This window comes from Cotesia typhae, unplaced genomic scaffold, assembly GCF_013202065.1.
Source record: "Cotesia typhae breed Kobodo isofemale line unplaced genomic scaffold, CoteBio_Ctyphae contig_9, whole genome shotgun sequence".
Lineage (NCBI taxonomy): Eukaryota > Metazoa > Arthropoda > Insecta > Hymenoptera > Braconidae > Cotesia > Cotesia typhae.
The window spans coordinates 1,298,721-1,321,375 of record NW_027423770.1 but is presented as its reverse complement, the minus strand read 5'-3'; the positions used below and the strand labels follow the sequence as shown (position 1 = coordinate 1,321,375).

General features: G+C 33.1%; 2 protein-coding genes across 7 annotated transcripts in view; both read right to left on the bottom strand.

The window, feature by feature from the left end:
• LOC141533470 (dystrobrevin beta) overlaps positions 1 to 22,655 on the bottom strand; it is a 633,463-nt gene that overhangs the window by 293,680 nt on the left and 317,128 nt on the right. For all 6 annotated transcript variants that reach the window (XR_012480273.1, XM_074252367.1, XM_074252368.1 and 3 more), the window contains one exon: positions 615 to 895. Coding sequence is in view for 5 of the 6 variants with exons in the window: in XM_074252367.1 (XP_074108468.1) it covers positions 615 to 895 (281 nt within the window). In the remaining variant the exon portion in view is untranslated. The remainder of the gene's footprint in view (positions 1 to 614; positions 896 to 22,655) is intronic.
• LOC141533521 (uncharacterized) lies at positions 18,374 to 21,377 on the bottom strand. Its single transcript, XM_074252441.1, has 3 exons — positions 21,069 to 21,377; positions 20,249 to 20,833; positions 18,374 to 18,572 (listed from the first exon to the last, which is right to left on the bottom strand). Exons 1-2 carry the CDS (start codon positions 21,094 to 21,096, stop codon positions 20,307 to 20,309), a joined length of 555 nt encoding a protein of 184 aa, XP_074108542.1. The 5' UTR covers positions 21,097 to 21,377; the 3' UTR covers positions 18,374 to 18,572; positions 20,249 to 20,306.

Here is a 22,655-nt window from a genome sequence, read left to right as displayed (position 1 = left end):
TTACGAAAGTAGCGGGAAGTTGCAGAGATGGCCTGCAGGGTCAACAGTTTTCCTAATTTTTTTTTCTAAAACATTGTTTTCTAAACTTATCTTTTACCTAACGTTTGTGGTCGTCTTAGTTCTATTTTTATTCATTGTTTATTATTTGTTAACCCAAATTTGTAACGAACTAACTTGTTTGTCTCAAGAAATTCAAACAAATAGAATTTCATTCTTTCATTTTTTAACTTGTAAAATAAAGTAAGATCTCCATTACTAGTAAAATTACAATTGATTAATAGAATAGGTTACTCGTGATCGAAGTGAGCTTATACTTAGAGATAACGTTAGAGCTTGTTCTTAACCCTTACGCCCATCACTCACTCCGTTTGTGACACTTGATTTTATCAAAACAATCGATAATTATAAGTTGAAATCGTAGACGACTCATTAGTTTTTAGTATCAAACCGGCCATTAAAGAGCAAATATAGAAATTTTCAATCGTAATATTGATTTTTTATTATGAAGATTGCATCATAAATTTAAAAGTTGATCGTAGAAATGCGCTTACAAATAGTCAGACTGTGTTATTTAGATATTTTTTCAAATCTTTCCTTGCTGATCAGAGCCTTACCTTACATCTCCTCCAACACAAGCCAAATTATCTGGTGATGAGTTTGGAACTGCAACATGTATATTCAGTTGCAGATTCGAATTAGTCGTTTGGTTTTGAAAACCTTGCCCAGATGATGACGTGTCTGCTTCTTGCAGATCTTGTTGCTGAGTAATAACAACTGAATTTCCTGGAGTTGACGGAGCTGATCTACTGTTCATCATCCCTCCTTGAAGAAGCAGTGGAGATTTCGAACTTCTTGGAGAGCTATTTGGAGTTGAGTTCGGGGAACTTTGCTGGTTCTATACGAAAACAAGAAGAAACAATATTTTATGATCTTTAAAAGGTTTAAGTCTTTAAAAAAGACGTTTAGATATAATTTTACAGCTATAACACCAGCGGTCACCCCTCCAACTATTAACCCTTCTCAATGCTGCTTAATGTTGGATATCTCCGTAAGTCTTGGAGTTTCTGTCTGTTGTGCTGCCGTCTAACAGGGTAAAATTACCCTAAATCGATAAGTCGCCGGATATCAATAATCGTTCGACATAGCACTGGCGCGTCTCGATCTTCGGGCCTAAAGAGAGATCATCCTCAATTAGTGAGTTCGATCATCGATTTATTCGTCAAGGTATCAATTATTACTCTGTGGGAAAGGAGTGGACCGCAGTTTACCTAATACTCGGTTGCTCCTCCTTTTTATTTATTAATTTGATCGTTAAATCGACGATTATTTAATTAATCAGAATTTAATAACGTTCGCTAGCATGGACTGAGTGATTTTCATGGGGGTTTATACCGGAGAGTCACTTAGTCGACCTTGAGGGATGAATTCTTTTTACACTCTTCAGGAGAAATTTTAACTAACAAAAATTAATCAATTAAATTAATTAACATCTGAAAAAGTAGTTTATTTAATTGTTGTAGTTTTATAAACAAGTAATTCAAAAGCGAGTGATTCATTTTTATGCTTGCAAAATAATAAACAAGTGTTTTCTCGTGGAATTTTGGTCAAACGCCGATATATTTTTGCGTCACAGTAATTCCAAATAGCCAAGGACAATAACCACCGAACTAGCGAATGTTTCAGAGTAGAAATTTTAATATGTCGACTTTTGTCAAATTTTCGTGAATGAAAATTTTTACACGGAATATTGCCGAAATTTATATTAGGGAATAATAAGTTGGACTTAATTTAGATTGTGAGATATTCAGTCACATGAAAATTAATTAATTTTAACTTAAGTTCGTGAAATTCAGATAATTTAAAATAACATTCATTACTGAAAATTGATAATCATCAGCGTAGACATTAAGTTCAGGAATTTAGTTATTTTATGTTGAAAAATTTCACCAATAATTTGGTTATAATTATTTAATTTTCTTCGTCGATTTTTGAATAATTTTTGAAATTTATCATTAATTATTAATTGTGATTAAATTAATTATCAAAATTAATCTTGTGAAATCTCGGACGGAACACTTACCATGTCGGCAGATTATTAAGACCTTTGTCTCCATATTTTAATTTATTAATTCTAGATATTAAGACCTCTTGTAATTAAATATTTATTGTTGTATTACGACCACAGCAATAAATTAGTTAGGAATTTTAATCTTTTTTAATATATTAAATCAAAAATAAATTAGTCATCAGACATTGAAAATTTGATTATTTAGTTATTTTGAATTTGATCGTTAATTTGAAATGTTGTTAATTAAAGCTAATGATTGAATAATTCAATTAAGTAATTGTAAATCAACTTAACTATGATCAATTTTTAAATCAGTAAAAATAAAGTCATTCAAGTGTGGGATACGTGTGTGAAGATTTGTATGGGTAATGTGTGATAGAGAGTGTTAATAGTGTTGAGTTGGTTCTGGTTAGCCGTTACTTAGGCTTGTATTAAAAAGGGTTAGTTCTGGTTAGCCGTTAGTTAGGCTATAGTTTTAAGTGATTATAGTGTGTGTGAGTGAGCGCTTCGAATGCTAAATTTTATTGTTAATAAATATCAATATATTGTTCATTAAAATTTTATTATCCAACAGCACCTTTCTCCACTCTCTCTACCCTAAGATAAGAATTCTCTGCTCTGGACCGGTTCCATGAACCGTGATAATAAACCTGGTGGCGCCCTAATAATTATTGTTGTTTATTGTTAAAATTTTAGTTTGTTTATCAATTGATTAGAGGCCAATTGGACAGAAAGCAAATCTTGTTACAAATATATTTGTATAGTCATAATTCATATTTTATTTATCTTACCGAATCTTATTATAATATAACACTTATTTAGATAATAAAATAAATAACGGTTTTACTATTTGGTAGTAGTAGAGTAGACCAAAACATCTCATTAGAAATGTAACAAATTTTTTATTTCAGAATTATTTGAACATTATGATAAACGTCATATTGCACTTTTTGTGATTACCAAAAAAAATTTTTTTCTCAAAAAAAAAATTTCATCACATCTGACTATGCAAGTCTGATCGGATCTGATTGTATAGAGACTTATTAATGATTATATATCAGGTTATAACAGTTAAGTATGATTAAAAATTTGTCTAAATGCGAATTACATATAAGCATTTATAATTGATATAGAATTGTATGTAATCTTGCATGGCTGTATATTGCTTCTTATATAGTCATATATAATTATTCATATCCTCATATACAATTCCATTTATAAACACGTGTGATTATATGTAATTATACATACTTAGGTATAATTATATATGTGATTTCATATATAATCATACATGGTTATATACAGTTATATATGATTTTACAGAGTCTACTATACAGAGAAAATTTTTCTCGGGTAGTCTCAATTTTCCAGTCTTTGTCATACCTGGCTAAGGTGACCTTTTCACAAATCCGCCAAGTATGCACATAATCTTATAATCTTTTTCTGTTATGATTTCCCGTATGACTGCAAAGTCTTGTTCAGTTAGCATTCGTACTCTCTACCGTGTTCATCAATCATCTCATCGCTCGTTATAATTATTGTCTCGTCATAAATATCAGTTAACGTGATAATTACAATTTAATAAACTCGTGCAGTCAAATTAATCACCATTAATAATTCATAATATTGTTAAATTCAAGAAATATGAACGCTCATAACAAATAACCAATACTAATACTTGTGTATGGTGCCACGCATATTAATAACTCGTCACTTTTAATTAGATTAAATTGATCAATAATAATAATAATAATAACAACGATACTCATGTTTAGATGATTAATTAATTAAATAAGTTAAATCAAGGTCATAAATTAGTTGTTCATAGTTAATAAGAGTTTCATTGGTTCAGTACTTTTTAAACTGCGATATTTTATCGAATAAATGATAAAATACGAATACTATGAATTGACGCTCTTTTTCAATATTCCGATCCAGCTAATAATAAACATTTATTGATAAGTTATTTAACATGCAAATAGTAATTTTAGTTTACAAATAAATAGTTTGCTTGTTATTTATTACTAATCTTTTATAATTTTGTTACCAATAATTCTTTAATTTGACTGCAGCAGACAGCTCAAGTCTGGGAATAGTCAACCGCTTGATTGGAGCTACTTTAGTTTTTGAACAGACTAGAGTGACTTTTAAGTTCCCTTCTTGGTCGGTTACTCTGAGATAGACAACTGCAGCTATTGCTAGCTGGGAGGCGTCAGAAAAGCCGTGCAACTGTACAAAATAAGAATCTCATTGAAGTTGGATCTATATTGGGATTTGTAACTCAGTGAGTTTCGAAATGTCTTCCCGAAACTTGGTCCATTGGTGGATCGTGTCTGGACAAAGTGGCTCATCCCAGCTCAACTTTTCTAACCATAGCTGCTGAAGCAATATCTTGGCTCGAATGACAACCGGTGAGATCAAGCCTAATGGATCAAAGAGCTGAGCTACCTCTGAGAGAATCGCTCTTTTTGTTATTACTCCCTTTTCTGATATGCTTCCTTAAAACGTAAACGCATCTTGAGAAGACGACCACGATATGCCGAGGACTTTAGACAATGATTCGTCGAATGTGTGAATCATTAATTTGTCTTTCAATTGAGATGTCGATGGAATGATGAATTCTTGACTATTATTTTTCCACTTGTCTAATGGTAGGCATGCTGATGCACACATATTGTTCAGTTGCTGAGCAATTAAGTTGAGGTGTTCAATCGAATCAGGTCCACCAGAGATTTCGTCTACGTAGCTACCTTTTAAAATAGGATCTACTGCCAATGGATAGGTCTCTTGTTCGTCTTCTACTAGTTGGATAAGCGTTCTACAAGCTAGGTACGGAGCAGAACGAGTATCTTACGTGATTGTCTTCAGTTGGTAAGCTTGAACATCGAGCTGTTTATTGACCTAGAAGATGCGTTGCAAATCCCAATCATCTGGATGAACCTCCATTTGACGAAACATTTTAACAATGTCAGTCATGAACATGTCCTTGTGACGCCTGATCCAAAGTAACACGTCGATGATGTCTTGTTGTGTCTTTGGACCAGCGTGCTGTATGTCGTTTAGAGAGACTTGGGATGTAGTTTTACAGGTTCCATTGAACACTACCCTGAGCTTCGTAGAAGTATTTTGTTCTCGAAGAACTCCGTGGTGGGGCAGATAATAGGCGTGTTGTGGCTCAGAATTATCTTTGGGAAGCGCTACCATATGTCCTAACGTCTCGTACTCCCGCATAAAGTCGAAGTAGCGTTGCTTGAGTAGTTCGTTGGAGTCTAACCGGTTAAGATGTCTCACGTGACATCTGTAAGCGGTATGTCTGGAGTCTCTAAGTTGAGAGACGTCTGAGGACAGTGGAATACGTACAACGTAGCGGCCTTCGGGATTCCTTGAGTGTGTGCTGATATAGTGATCTTCATATTGAGCATCTAGTAAGCAACAAGATGGTTTTGCTGGTTCAGGCACCTCTTCTTGGACCTAGAATCGGGTAAGTGAGTCTTGAAGCTGGTTATTTAACACTATATGTAATGACTGTGGTGCTTAATCGCTAAGCTGAGATGACGCTGGTCCTAGAAAGGCCCATCCAAAAACCGTGTGAATTAGGGTGGGTCAAAAAAATCGAATAATTTATTTTTGATTTTATACTCTGAAAAATAGGTTCGTAGACACCTAAAAAGAATTCTCTCCAAGTATAAGCTCTTAATTATAACGGGAAGGTCCTCCGCTTTGCGGGTTTCTATTTTTTTCGAATAATCAGATAAAAAAATTTATATCTCGCTTCCAACTGCTTGGAAAAATATTCCGTGGCATAGATTTTGTGAGAAATTGAATGCTTTACAAAAAAGGTCTCTTATGACTTTTTCAAAAACTCAACCGATTAAAAGATATTCATAGTTGAAGTTTGGCTATTTTAAGGAAAATATTCGTTTTTATTATGAATTTTATAAGTCGATGAAAAAAATTATTTCGGATTGCGGAACTCATGATTTTGTAGGAAATTTACTGCTCTACAAAAATGGTCTCTTATGATTTTTTGATTAAGTGAAGCCGTTACGAGATATTCATCGTCAAACATTAACGAATATCAATATTTCCAGTTTTTGATCAATAATTCGATAAATTTTAATTTAAACTATGAGTTTCAGGAAAATTTACATAAATTTGAGTTTCGATCGATAAAGAAATGTTATAATAAGTTAGATAAAGAATTATTGGAATTATCATTGATTTTCCTTGGAGAAATGCCTCAAGAAAAGATTTCTTTCAAACGTCCTGGTGCTGTTCATCATGCTAGATGGATGGCTAAGGCCATTTATAGTTTGAAAATGTATCTATTCAGAGATGAATTCAAACTCTCTCAGAAAGAATTGCATGGTCTTCGTCATTTCTGTATTTTTATAGTCACATTGTATTTAAAAGCTTGGTTTTCATCAACTTCTGCAACAACTGCTGCTTATCATGACTTGCAGTTTATGAAAAATTTATTGGAGTACAAACATATCAATCCTTTGATTTCTTCAGCTACGTGTGAAAAAATGATTTCGCACTTATGGTATTTGAGCGATGAACTTGCCATTTTATCACTGTTTGACGATGGCGTTCCATTAGAAGTAAAAAAACGTATTGTTGAAGCTGTTAATACTCGTGAAGGTACAGATTCTAAAGCTAAAAGATTTGTAATTGCTAAAAAGATTTGAATTCATTGGCGCAGAGAACTCTGAGTGACTTTGTGTCTAAAAAGTCATTAAATCTTTTCAAAATCTTCGATCTACCGTATGACTTTCTTGATGTCGATGTTGAATTATGGCCTACTAATGAGAGTTATCTCGAAAATAAAGAATACTTTCAACAACTAAAAGTTGTCAATGATTCAGCAGAGCGAGCTGTTGCATTAGTCAGTGAATATAATCAATGCTTGACAAAAAATGAAGAACAATTCCAGTACTTATTGCAAGTTGTCAAAGAACATCAAAAACATTCCCAAATTGTAATAAAAGAAATTATTTATAGTAATAGCGTACTGTTATGTTAAAAATATAGACAATTATATTGCAATTGATAATTCAATAAAAAATTTATCTATAAAAAAGTTAAATACTGGTTGTTTCTCACTTGATTCAATACTTTTCATATTAAATTTGACAAAGAAATATGTCATTCACTTCAAATTAAACTAATCATTGGCTATATGTCGAAAAAAATGCTCTAATTTCTTGTTTTAATGCAATCAAACAAGCTCAAGACTGAAAACAATATTAAAAAAATTGTTTATAACATTTCTTTATCGATCGAAACTCAAATTTATGTAAATTTTCCTGAAACTCATAGTTTAAATTAAAATTTATCGAATTATTGATCAAAAACTGGAAATATTGATATTCGTTAATGTTTGACGATGAATATCTCGTAACGGCTTCACTTAATCAAAAAATCATAAGAGACCATTTTTGTAGAGCAGTAAATTTCCTACAAAATCATGAGTTCCGCAATCCGAAATAATTTTTTTCATCGACTTATAAAATTCATAATAAAAACGAATATTTTCCTTAAAATAGCCAAACTTCAACTATGAATATCTTTTAATCGGTTGAGTTTTTGAAAAAGTCATAAGAGACCTTTTTTGTAAAGCATTCAATTTCTCACAAAATCTATGCCACGGAATATTTTTCCAAGCAGTTGGAAGCGAGATATAAATTTTTTTATCTGATTATTCGAAAAAAATAGAAACCCGCAAAGCGGAGGACCTTCCCGTTATAATTAAGAGCTTATACTTGGAGAGAATTCTTTTTAGGTGTCTACGAACCTATTTTTCAGAGTATAAAATCAAAAATAAATTATTCGATTTTTTTGACCCACCCTAGTGTGAATGGCTATTGGCTCATCTAAGTGTCCTTTGACAATTGGTGAAGGCTCAAGAATGCAGTTGAGGGTGTCTGCTCCAATGAGAACATCGATATTTTCCGGTTACAAGAAGTCTGGATTAGCTCTTTTTAAGGTATTTAAATGAGGCCAATGTTGATCTGGAATGGCAACTGATGGGATACGGGCAGTAATTTGAGGTAACACGTAAGCGTTAATGTAGACTTGTTTGTTGGCATTGCAGGACTGTAACAATAGTCTTGCTTGGCCACGAGTTGTGCTAGACCTTTAATTTCCAACACCCATGATAGGAATCTCTGCGTCTTGGCAGGCTAACTTAGCTCGTTTGACTACATTTGTTGACACAAGTGTCAGTTCGGATCCAGGGTCAATGAGAAGACGGATCACTGTTGTAACTTGATCTGGAGAGACTATAACGGCCTTGCAAGTGGCGAGAAGAACTGATGACCTAGTGTCTGTTGCTGTCAGAGTTACGATATTCGACTCAGTATTTGTCTGCTCGGACTGAGATGTCTTGATGATGCTTGGTAATCGAGATGACTTGTAGCACGAGGTGCTTGACTGGAGATGATTTTCTTGTTTGAGATGACTGTCTTGACTCTGACTGGGCTGCCATGGTTGTCATTGTGTTGAGGCAACTTCATCGGCTTCAGGTTGAGGAAACTGAGCTAAGGATTTTAGTTTGTCGGAAAAAGTTGCTAACACTGGCGTTGCTTCGATTGAGGAGGGTTTTTGTAAAGTCCATGCCACAAAGATTGTGGATTGTTGCATTTGTAGACGTTATGACGCCCCAGACAGTTGTAGCACAATCGTTTAGTTTTGACCATGTGCAGCTTCTCGTCATCGGACATTGCGGCAAAATCAGGACAAAAGGCCAGATAGTGGCTCTTGCCACAGCAGTTGCAGTTGTTGTTCAAATCGTTGACGTAAGGTTTTGAATCTCGTTGAGATGAAATGTCGACTTGCTCAGTTGCGACGTGATGAATCCTGGCTGGCTGACCTGTCTTCTTGTCCTGCTTCGGCTACCTAGTAGACAATTTAGTTTAAGCCTCAATACTTTCAAGAGCTCGAGCTGTTCCAGTGAGAAAGTTTGTTAGCTGTTCTTTGGACGCGTATTCGGTGGTGGACCCGAGATGCATCTCCCAATCTTCCCGTGTTTTGGGATCCAAGTGCTAAGTCATCAGATGAACCACGACAGAGTCCCATTCAGCGATAGGTATGCCGAGGGCTCTGAGCGAGTTGGTTGACTCGGACACGGTGTTGAGAAGAGAGTTAATTGTACTAAAAAACCTGACTCGATTGCAGCGTCGATTGCAGCGAGACTATCCGCAACTGCACAATCTTCATCAGTTGACTCAAGTGGTGTTACGTTGTAAGCAAGGAATTTCGCAACGTAACATTAGACGATGCAACAACATGCAAGAGCGCTTACGAGCTGTGATTCGGAACAGAGGTGGCAATACACGGTACTGAACTGTGACTGCCGTGCGTATAGAGGTCCTTCAACAGTTGTAGACAGACAGACAAACACACAGAAACACACAGAAGCATACACACACACACAGAAGCGTAAATCCGACCGAGCAACCCCTGCGTGGTACGCTTTGAATAACGCTAATGCCGGCGGTGAAACAGCAGTCGAAAAAAGTCGAGAAAATTTCGAAAAAATAATTGAAAAAAATTTTTTTTTTTTAACTTTTAAAAAAATCAATCTCTTTCATCGAAAAAATAAAGATTTCAGAGAGAAAAAAATTTTTTCATTGAAAAAATGAATAAAAATCACAGAATCGCTCATAATGGTGATTTTTGCAAAAGCAAAGAATTTGAAGTTTCAGGGCACAATGAAAAAAAAAAAAAATCGCAGCGCTTTGAATATTCGAGGGATTTTAGGAGATACTTTGAGGTTAAGAAATTACCGACGATATCCTTTGTTTATCCATTTTATCCAAAGTTATACCTAGTTATCCAAATATCCTTCATTATGTGTATATATATATATATGTCGGATTAACATTGTCAGGGGCGGTAGAATTCAGTGGGCTTGTCGATTCCATATTCGTTTATTTTTACAATAATTAAAATAAAACACTATCTCGTACAAATCATACAGCAGCTACAAATATTTGTAATATAATAAATCGGAGGTTAACTAATTATTGGAATATAATTCTATGGTAAAGCGCTGGGCAACAAGTCTGAGAACGAATACGAGGTCAGCAGGATATACTCAACGTCTCTACTCGAGCAATGCTTAACCAGCACTGCTCATCTAAGTACACTAAGTACTTCTCCAAAAAAATATTTCGACAGCCCTCATTGTCTGTCGATACCTTTTTACTATCCTGTGACCACGGCTACGTTTGGTGACCACTCCAGACTCAAGCTCATTGCCATAATCATAAAAGAACATAATCGGCTTAAGTCATAAATAATTACTAATATTGTATTTTTTACAATTCTGTGTACAACTACTTAAACGATAGATTAAATATTAGGAATTTCGCTATCTCTGGGAAAACAGCTCGATGTCATCTTCGATTTATATATATATATATATATATATATATATATATATATATATATATATATATATATATATATATACAGGGTGTCTCAGAAGTCGTGAGCCACCGGACAGGGTGTGGTAGAAAATTGGATTCTGAATAGAAAAGTCCTTTACCATTTTTCGATCAGACCCATAGAAAAATTACTACAAATTTATGAAAATAGACCAATGAGGAGCGCGGTTTAGCGGCAGAACGGTAGGCGCAAGAGCGAGTGAGTGGAAGCGCGACAGGCAATGAGTGCGCGCTCGCTTGCACACGTGTGATATCATTGCTCAGTTATAGCGGGATGCCCGCATGCAATAATAATGATCAATGATACTCCTGTAAATAAAAAAAAATTAATATTAGAAAAATCATCCCATAGACAGCCCCATAAAATAAAAAATGTGCGATTTTTTGATAATTAAAACTCAAATTTTCGGTGTCACCGAAAGATGAAAAAAAAAAAAGCCAACAGTCATATTCAATGATACCCCTGTAATTAAAAAAAAAAAAAAGAAAAGTTATAAAAGTACCCCATACACTCTGAGATACAGCCCCATAAAGCCAAAAATTTGCGATTATTTAATGATGAAATTCAAATGATCAGTGTGCACTTGAAGTTAAAAAAAAAGCAATAAAAATAATCAGTGACACTACTGTAGACCAAAAAAATTGAAAAAAAATAAAAAACTACCCCATAAACAGGGAGATACAGCCCCGTAAAGCCGAAAATTCGCGATTATTTAATAATGAAATTCAAATGATCAGAGTGCACTTGAAGTGAAAAAAAAAAAGCAATAAAAATAATCAGTGACACTACAGTAGGAGAAGAAAATTTTTAAAAATAAAAAACTACCCCATAGACAGGGAGACACAGTCCCATAAAGCCAAAAATTGTGCGATATTTCAATAATTAAAATAGAAATTTTCGACGACTACTCAAAATTTCAAATAAAAATCTAGGACTAATAGTTAACTATACCCATAACAATCAGAAAAAAATTAAAAATTACAAAAACCACCCCATAGACACTAAGATACAGCCTAATAAAGCCGAGTATTTCGGGATTATTTAACATAAAAATTAAAATATTCACAGTGCATTCGAAATAGAAAAAAAATACCAATCAAAATTATCAGTGGTACTTTTGACCATCAGACAAATTTAAAAAATTGTAAAAACACCCCATAGATACCGAAATATGACTTGATAACGCACAAAAATCGGGATTGCTTAGAAATTAAAATTCAAATTATTGGTGCCCATTGAAAATCAACAAAAGAAACCTTTTGTACTTATCGATTAAACTCCTGTGTATCGAAAAAAATTATTATTTAAAAAACCACCCCGCAAACTCCGAATTATGATCCCATAATTAATATAATGATTTGTTATTAGATTTTAAACATTTCGAATAAATTTTAAATTATATTATTCTTATTCTCATCCACGACATCTTTAATTATGTCGTCTTCGATGCCGATATCATACAAAGATGTGTTAATTTTAGCCCAATTATCTCTTAACCTCTTAGATATTGGAACGTTTGGACTGTTAGTTACTGGCCAAGCGATTTCAGTAACATTTCTTAATATGATTTCCAGAATATGATCACGACACGCTAAATCAAGTACATCATGACTTAATTTCTTTTTCAATAAAGTGCATACACCGGAATTAATCCCTGAAAAATAATTTCGTTCTATTATGGTTACCATTAACGCATAGAAGACATTTATAAGTTCTAAATTTACCAGTATTTGTAGCAGTCGTGTCGAAGCAAAATGCTTTAACGCAATCGATAAGATTCCATTCATTCAGGACGGTATAAATTGCATCAGCTTCTTTTACTCCAGTTTCTCTGTCTACCGCTGGAACAGAAAGTAACTATTTCACGTTTACTCCAGATGCAATAATTGGTAATCGTTCTTCTTTCATAGATCCTGAAGTGAGTAATTTACTATCCCAGTAAATGACAAGACAGAGATCATTTTGAAATGTGTTTTTCACATTTACGGCAATATTTTTTCGAAGTTTCACATGATGATTATGAATGGTCGAATAACTTAAATTATAACTTTCCGGATCTTCTCCAATACTTAAAAGAACTGATGCAATAATGTGCATAGCATTTCTGTCAGTTGTATTGGTTCTATCTAATGCTGAGACTAGTTCAGGTGTGATAATATTCTTTTTTGCCACTTTAGATTTCGGTACTTCTAGCTCATCTTCAAAATTAGAGTGACGTAGTTTCAGTTCATTGTCGGTTGACAATTGACTACTAAAACTAGTTTCATTTGAAGTGTAAGAATTTTGATTCAAAGCTGAAATAGAAATCAAATATTGGAAAATATATTTTTAAATAAAATAAAAGTTAGGAGATGAATAAACATAATTGATAATCACATTTTATATATTTTATAGCGCTCCATTTATACTTACTTAACTCTTTTTAAATGATGTTTGTATTTTCATCATATTGCACTGATTCATCGATATCTTGATCATCAACAATAGCAGATTCATTTAACAACTCATGAGCTAATTGAAAACAATTAACCAACTGTCTACTTTTGAGAAGAAATTCTTTACAGTTATCTGGCAAATAATGATATCTGCTATTGTCCGTGATATCAAATAATCAATTTAGTTTAAGATTAAATTTATCTGTTTTTTTTTGTTGATTCTTTAATTTCTTCACTGATTTTCGATTTTTAACTTCCCGCTAAGAAAATTGAAAATTTTCATAAATCGGGAAGTTATTGGTTTCACCCCGTTTTTCGAAAATCGAGTTCTCCTCAGATCTTGACATTTAAAGGTCCTAGGAAGCTTCCCTGACTATTCCCGCGATGATATCCGTACGTCTGTGTGTGTGTGTGTGTGTGTGTGTGTGTGTGTGTGTGTGTGTGTGTGTGTGTGTGTGTGTGTGTGTGTGTGACCCTTTTATAACTTTTGAACGGCTTGCCCGATTTCATCGCGGTTGGTGCCATTCGAAAGGGCTTAACCAAACTTAAATTTTCTAAAAATTTAAACCGATTCGGACCAATAGATTTTAAGAAATTGTAAAAAAACTACAAAAAAAATTTTTTGAAACGTGGTTTTTTTTAAATAACTTTTAAACGGCTCTTCCGATAAATTTCAAAAATTAATCAGCTCTTAACATAAAAAAACCACGTCGTTTGCCGCCAGTCCGGTCAAAATCGGTTAATTTGTTCGTGAGTTATCGTGAACGAAAGCAAACCAAAAAAGGTTTTTTTCGGGGTTACTCTGAAATTTTCGGTTCGATCAATTAAAACCTGAAAATCAGTTATGAGGATGATGAAACTGCGCCGAATGCCGTCAACCGCGTGGAAATCGGTTGATCCATTCAAAAGTTATCATGATTTGAAAATTCTAAAAATATTGATTTAATAAACTCCTATCAAACTTTTGAGCTCGGAGAGCTCAAAACTACACGAAAAATAGATTTTTTAGCTGGAAGAGCTCAAAAACATAATAAGTGCAATATCGAGCGCTTAATTACGAAAGTAGTGGAAAGTTGCAGAGATGGCCGTCAGGGTCAACCGTTTTCCTAATTTTTTTTTAGGTTAAGATACTCTTTATGGAATGTTTCGAGTTTTCTGATACTCTGTTATCGTTGGCAAGTAGGAATTCGAACATGACTCCAAATTTCATCCAATTCACTAATAACTTCATTCGAGCTCCGTCGAATGGTTAGTTTAAGTCCACGATGTTTATGCATGAAGACATTCATAACATCGCGATATTTAAGTCATTGTTTTTTATCAAAATTAATCATTCAAATGTATGTAATAATTGTAGGCTTTATTTCCAATTTCATCTCCCATTTTCTAACTTATTACAGAGATAACTGTTGAAAAGTACAAATCCAACAATAGAGTGTGTAGATAGAACAAAGGAAACGATATGCACAGTAAAGAAATAGAGAGAAAACTACATTAACGAAACTTAACCTCAAAACAATAATTTTTGCATTAAGAGTAGTAGTTGGAGTGGAAATTTTTTTTCAGTAAGCGTTGTAATAATAGACATAGACATCCGAATGAACAAACAGAGAGAGACATTTGGAGGTTAAGATAAATTCCCATTAACTCCAATTAATTATGTATGACTATGTATTTTGAATATATTCTATAAAAAATATATATTCATTAGAATATTTGTAAGATAATTCAAAATTAAAAAAACTTAGACATTAAAACGATAATAATATTGTTGAATATAAAAATATACAATTTTATAATTTTTTTTTCAACTGTTGTTTTATTAAAACGCATAAAAATTACAAGAAAAAGTGTCATCTATTGTTTTCTTATAATTAATCAAACTTATCTCAGAGACAATTCATTTGAAGAGTTCACCTATCAATTGATTTTGTAGAAAATTGAATTCTTTACAGAAAAGGTCCGTTGCACTTTTGGTGCTGGGGCGATAGTTTAGGAGAAAATATCGAAAAACCACGACTTTTGAGTGTTACGTTCTCAGAATTTCCCCTAAAATTATTTTTTTTACTATTTTATATACATTATATTTTAAGTAAGCATATTCAATATAAATTCTCCGAATGCACATTAAGAGATAGCCGTTGCTGAGCTGGTGGTTTTATTAGCAGCTGAGTAACGGAAATCTCGCGATAAGGCATCAGCAGAGTCGCTGTGGCCGAGATAGTCAAAACACCTTACGTTAGCATGGAACCCGGGCCTCGATGACTCTCTCAGGGAGTAACCTGAGCTGCAAACATGACTGAAAATCTGTTTATAAAAATTAATCTGGAGCTCATTCAAGTCAGTAGATCTAGAGACTCTCGAGTGCAGAGATCTCCATCCTCAGGCATGAACCTCTCCAGATCCCATTTTTAAAATAAACCAACTACACTAAAACATATAGTCCAAATACACTTATTATGGGGCGGAGCTCTTTACAGCAGTTCCAACCCATATAAGAAAAACCTTACGGCTAAAGCGCTAGCCAGCGTTTCGCCAACCTAACCCTTCTGCTGGGCGAGCGCTTAATCAGCGTATCCCCAGGTCCCAAATCTTCGGCAAGAGCGCTAGCCAGCGTTCGGCCAGCACCAAATTCCTGTACGTAAATGCCTCACGGAAAACGGTCACGAAGATCGGGTCGCTCGGTGCAAGAGGGTCGTCGTCATTTGGCCCAGCCATTCTATTTATCGTTGCCGACAATCGGCGTCGAAACTCCAGCCGAACCGCGAGCGGAGGTAGTACGGAACGTTAGACCAGTAGTGCGAATAACGGACGACGAGATATTAATTGACCCCCGAATAAGTGTAGTTCGAACCGCCGAGGAAGACTCGCCTAAATCACCCACGTGCCGAGGTCCGCCGGGTTAGTCCATCTTCGTCAGCAACAACCCTCCTGCCTATTGAACAGACATCACCAGGGCTTGGAAGCTGGTCCCAATCAAAGTTTCAGAGGTTCACCCTCCAGGGGGCGTTATTCCTATCAACGACCCCAGGTATGGGTATTATTCCGAAGAGTTCTTTCAAAAGACGGGTCACGACATCTTTCCCCCTTTCGAGGCTAAGTGGCAAGAGACCCAGGGGGTTATCTGGGCAGACTTATGAGGCCCATAATGGTAAGTCAATAATAAAAAAATAATAAGAAAGTAAGCTCATCTGTGACGACACACCGGGGGTCGATCGACTACCCAAGGTGTCGAAACCTGGTATTTAATTATTAAAAAAATCTCAATGAATTTATATACGTAATTTTAGGGACGTAACATTGAGCAAAAATCGAATGCTCAAATTTTTACTGGCGAGATAGAGCTTAGTAAGAGCTTTTAAAGAGGAAGGATCCCTCTAGATCTTCCGCCCATGGTCAAATGAATATCATGAAATGTCGCTATGCTATAGATAATTCAAGCAAAAAAAGTAATTTTTACGGGTCAATTATATGGGAAGACTTTAAATTCATCCAACGAGTACTTAGAATTCAATTTAAGAGCTGTCCTTTCAGGTAAAAATTTTTTTTTCTATGTTTAGAACAATGTTTTGTCAATAGAGAAAAAACATCGTCGTTCCAAATGAAGCACCCTACTATATATATATTAGGGTGGGTCAAAAAAATCAACTATTTTTTTTTTACAATTAATACGGAAAAATGGGTTACTAGGCACCTTAAAAAAATTCTCACCAAATATGAACTCTTAATTTTAATAGGAAGATCCTCCGCGTCGCAGTTTTTCATTTTTTTCTCAGTCCAATAGAAAAAAATTCATTCCTCATCATTAATTGGTCGTACAGAAAAAATTTTTTTAAGAATTTTGTAGGAAATTTAATGCTCTACAAAAAGGGTATCCTATGTTTTTTCCGTAAACCTCACCATTTCACTAATATTGAAGATTTAAGATTGATTATTTTAAGTCAAATGTCACTTTTGTTTATGAATTTTATAACTCGACAAGAAATGGCTATTATTGAATGGGCAATAGAAATTTTTGTAACAAATTAACTGCTCTATAAAAATGGTATCTTATGTTTTGGCGATTAAATTAATCGTTCAAAAGATATTCATCATCAAACTTTCATGTATATCGATTTTAAGAGTTTTTGATTAAATAATCGAAAAATTTCAATTTAATCTATCAGTTTTGAGAAAATTTACACGAAAAAAATTTTTTTTCATCAACTGAGAAACTTCAAAATATTTTTCAAGCTTTTTTTTATGTGTAAGTATTTTTATCTACATTTAAAAAAATAAATTGTACATTATTTATCGCTTAGTTAATCATTTATCAATAAAAAAAGCAAAGTTTTCATTATAAATATATTATGATTTCAGTTTTAGAGAAAAAAATGTCCAATTAGTTATAAGAAAATTTTTTATTTCAATTTCAACTGAGCTATTTATTTTCAAACAATTTTTTGTTGCAAGTAGGGTAGTTTTTTCGATGCTCTTTCACAACTTGCAATAAAAATTGAAATTGCTCTTCGTCTTTCGTTAAGCATTGGTTATATTCACTTACTAATGCGACACCTCGCTCTGCCACATCATTAACAACTTTCAATTGTGCGAAAAATTCTTTATTTTCATTATAACTCTCATCAGTAGACCATAAATCAATATTTTTGTCAAGAAAATCATACGGCAGATCAAAGATCTCAAAAAGTTTTAATGACTTCTTAGAAACAAAGTCACTTATATTTTTTGCAGAATTAAATGTAAATTTTTTCTATCAATAATAAATCTTCTTGCTTTAGAATCTGTACCTTCGCGAGTCTTAACAGCTTCGACAATATTCTTCTTTATGTTTAATGGAACGGTATCATCAAAAAGTGATAAAATAGCAAGTTCATCACTTAAGTACCATAAATGTGAAGTCATTTTTTCACATGTAGCTAAGGAAATTAAAGAATTAATTTTACTGTACTCAATTAAATTTTTCATAAACTCTAAGTCGTGATTAGCAGCAGAAGTCGCAGAAGTTGATGAAAACCAAGCTTTTACATATACCATAACTATGAAAATACAAAATTGTCGAAGACCATCCAATTCTTTCTTAGAAAGGTCAAATTCATCTCTAAAAATAAACATTTTTAGGCAATAAATTGCCTTTGCCATCCATCTTGCATGATGAACTGCACCAGGACGCTTGAAGAAAACTTGCTCTCGTGGCATTTCTCCCAGAAAAATTAATGACAATTCCAATATTTCTTTATAGTCATCTCGGGGTTGCGATAACTACCAAAAGTAATCAATTAGTCGTAAAAATCAAAAATTATCCTCTACACTTAAAATTGTATTTAAATAATACCTGTAAGTATCGCTTAATAAATGAAGATAGATTATTTTTTCATTCGTAATAATATTAGCAACAATACTATCTTCAACACCAGATTTATACTTCGTTTTATCGAATGTGTCCCAAAATTTTTTGAATCTGCCAAATATTGGAACATTTGGTCCGGATGATACTGGCCAAGTGACCTCGAATGCACTCCTTAAAATGATCTCATAAATATGATGGCGACATGGTAACCAAATTAATTCTTTTCCTAAGGCCTTTTCAATTTCTTTACATGTACCATGATGGATTCCTGTATAGTAAAAATAGATAATTACACTTTAAGTTCTGTATTTAATAAAAATTGTAACGCATATTTAAAATCTATAAATAAATAAAGAATTATAACTTGTGATGGTAAAAGGCGAGTGCAAGCAAGACGGCGGAGCGCATTATTATTACTATTATTTATCATATTATTACTATTGTTCTTTTCACTATTATTACTATTATTGTGGTCATTGTTATCACTATTTTTATTATCATTATTGTTATTATTGTTATCATTATTATCACTAATACCGGAGTGTATTTTATGTTTCTTGTTTCTTTTGTATTTTTGTTAAAAAAAAAAAAAAAAATAAAAATCATCCGAAGATACGCGCAAGTTCTTGAGTTCGCCATCACGGCGAGAGGTGGCGAAGAATTCCGCCGCTCGTTCGCTTGCAGTAAAAACCGGCAAGCTCATATAAGCGAAACCGCGTGACGATAATTTTGTTCTTTTAAAGAACAAAAATTTAATTTACCTGAAAGAAAGAATTAATTAAAATTCTCAAACAGATTCAAAAGATCTGAATAATTATGTAATTAATTACTTTCTTGTAATTTTGTATAGAAAATTATTTTTGTGAAGATTATTATTTAGCAAATGTTATTTTTTTTCTAAGTCCCGAGTGATTTTTGTATGGAATTGATCTTTGTATGAAATTGATTGTAATCCGTTAAAATTAATAAGTGAAATCGATTTTAATCAAACTTAAATATGGCAAAATCTGAAGTTCGCTAACGAGCGATAGGTGGCGATAAATTTTCAAAACCTTTCACTCGTAGAGAAAGGTTTAGGAATTAATAAAATCGATTTTGATTGACGGAAAGTCAACCAAGTTTTCCCAGTGGTTCTTATTTTTTGGTAGAAGACCCTTCACCAAGGAATAACCAAGGAACTCTTACCTTGTCTCCGACCAGGAACCAGGTAAGTGCTGACTTATCCATTGGGGGAAATTTGGCCAGCGGAAAGGGTTGCTTTCCAAGCACCCAGAGGGAACTAGGGGTAAGTAGGGCCGGAAAGGGTTGCTTTCCAAGCACCCAGAGGGAACTAGGGGTAAGTAGGGCCGGAAAGGGTTGCTTTCCAAGCACCCAGACTGGACTAGGGGTAAGTAGGGCCGGAAAGGGTTACTTTTCAAGTATCCAGATGGGAGTAGGGGCAGGTAGGGCCGTGACGTAAAACGCAACCGTCGGTAAAGAAGAATACTACTGTGTAAAGGTAGTAGGCAGAGTTTGGCCACCAGATGGCTCTAAAGAGAGCCGGAAAGTAAATGTTGTGTGCGGGTTATGTGCGATATTGTAAAGTTTGACATAACGCTTGTAAATTTTATAAACTTGAGTTTCAATTTTGTTGTTTGTTGTTTGTTAAATAAATAGAGTATTAAGTATAATTAGGCTCCAAATTTATTTATAAGTAAAATAAGTTATCCCTTAAAAGATCCTGGACTCCGGCGAGATTTTATTCGAGCTAGGGGATATAGATGTATAGGTAAAGCCTTGACTAAATTACTACGGCAATTAAATTTATTTGAAAAAAAAAACCGGAAAAATACCCGTTACAAACTAATGGGCACGTGTCGAAAATTTAATTAATGTATGAAAACAATTCAACTAGAACGATGAAAATAAAATTTTCTTTTAAATATTTTATCATTGATTAGTTACCCGTATTAACCGCAGTCATGTCAAAACACATCGCCTTGATGTAACTAATAATACCCCATTAATTTAACGTTGACAAGATGGTTACTGTTTGATTTTCTGCCGATCCACTATTCATTTTTGGAACTCCAAGTAACTGCTCAGTACCAAAAGCAGTCAAAATAATCGGTAATCGATCCACAAATTTCGATTCAGAAATGTCATTCAGTATTTTCCCATCCCAATGCACGACATATTTATCATGAGCTTTGAAGTTATCTTTTAGTCCTATAGCAATGTCTTTTCGTAAGAGCATGCGAGTTCGTTGAATTGTTCGATAACTAAGAGTTGTATCTTCTACATTAACACCAACACTTGATAGAACTGGAGCAATAATGAACATCGCATTTCTACTACTAACATTAGCTCTGTCGAGTGCTGAGATAAGCTCTGGACTTAGAATATTTATTTTTGCTCGTGTTGTCGGTATTTGAGGCACATACTCTAAATCTGAACCGAAATTTGTAGCTTGACTTAATGTAAGGGTTGAAGATGACTCTGATTCCTCACTTCGAACAATCTCATGGCTGGTTGAGGGTTGATTCAAATCTAAAATAAGAGTTGTTATTTAATTAATGGAAGCAAAAATATGGAACTCATTCATTTTGACATCAAATAAGGAACACAAAGAGTTTTTTATTTATCATCTACGACCATATTGACATTTATGATATAATTGATTATAAAAACAATAATATACTTTATTATTCATAATTTATAATCAATTTAATTTATTTTCAATTCTGATTAAAATTTATAATAATTAAATGTTGTAAATACTCACGACTTTCATCTACTTCCATCGTATTCATAGTACTGTTTAATTTATTTGGGTTATTTGAAAGAATTTCTTTCCGGGTATCACTTTTTTGATTTGAATATAGTTCACGAATATCATTATCAAGCAGTTTTATTGATTTATGATCTACAATATCAAATAATGCTTTGATTTCATTCTGAAATATTATTACATTTTTGTTTTGGGCTGATGATTTTTTTCGCACAAAAGATTTTTGCAATTTCAACCATCGGTTATGATAGCGAAGAATTTTTTGTATTACATTAGTTGATCCACTAGTCGGAATCTGGTTGTTTTTCCTTAGTTCAATAACTTGATCAGTTGCATTTTTAGCACATTGTTTGATAGAACATTTTAACACTTTGAACTGATAAAAAAACACTCATAACCTCTTTCACTGTTGGCAACTTACGTTCTGAAATTTTTGCATGGGTTTTCCGATCAAATGAATTTCCTTATCCATATTTTCGATAAATATATAAATTTATGTAGTGACCGCAAAATTTGTAAATATTTAATCGTTTTATCACATATACAAGATCATAACTTGTGGAAACACTAGAAATGCTGTAGAAAATGTAAACAAATAAAAAAACAATATAACTATAAAGAAATATGTAGGTGGCGCTAGTTCACAAGAGTAAATAGAATACAAAACAAAAATTCTCTACAGAAGAAATTTTCCCAAGGACAATATACAGCTGTAGTGGAAAAATTTTTTAAGACGTTTTGAAGACGTTATAAAAAAACAACATGATCGTGATTTCTAATGATGAAAAATAAAAAGTTTGGAATTATTGAATAAAAATTTTGAAAACAAAATTCAAATAATACTTACATTAAAGACAAAAAATGAAATTTTCTCAAAACTGATAGATTAAATTGAAATTTTTCGATTATGTAATCAAAAACTCTTAAAATCGATATACATGAAAGTTTGATGATGAATATCTTTTGAACGATTAATTTAATCGCCAAAACATAAGATACCATTTTTATAGAGCAGTTAATTTGCTACAAAAATTTCTATTGCCCATTCAATAATAGCCATTTCTTGTCGAGTTATAAAATTCATAAACAAAAGTGACATTTGACTTAAAATAATCAATCTTAAACCTTCAATATTAGTGAAATGGTGAGGTTTACGGAAAAAACATAAGATACCTTTTTTGTAGAGCATTAAATTTCCTACAAAATTCTTAAAAAATTTTTTTCTGTACGACCAATTAATGATCAGGAATGAATTTTTTTCTATTGGACTGAGAAAAAAATGAAAAACTGCGACGCGGAGGATCTTCCTATTAAAATTAAGAGTTCATATTTGGTGAGAATTTTTTTAAGGTGCCTAGTAACCCATTTTTCCGTATTAATTGTAGAAAAAAAAATAGTTGATTTTTTTGACCCACCCTAATATATATATATATATATATATATATATATATATATATATATATATATATATATATATATATATATATATATATATATTGTGACATGGGAAATTTTTCCCATCTAGATTTCATTTATAGAGATTATTTTTTTTTAGTATTATTTAGTCTAGAGTGTTGGCCA

What these genes read in the sequence shown, in the direction of transcription:
- LOC141533521 (XM_074252441.1), bottom strand. Translation starts at nt 21,096, where the DNA reads ATGAATACGATGGAAGTAGATGAAAGTC. An exon ending in GATGGAAGTAGATGAAAGTC is followed by an intron (nt 20,834 to 21,068) that starts GTGAGTATTTAC and finishes CTCTTATTTTAG; the next exon opens with ATTTGAATCAACCCTCAACC.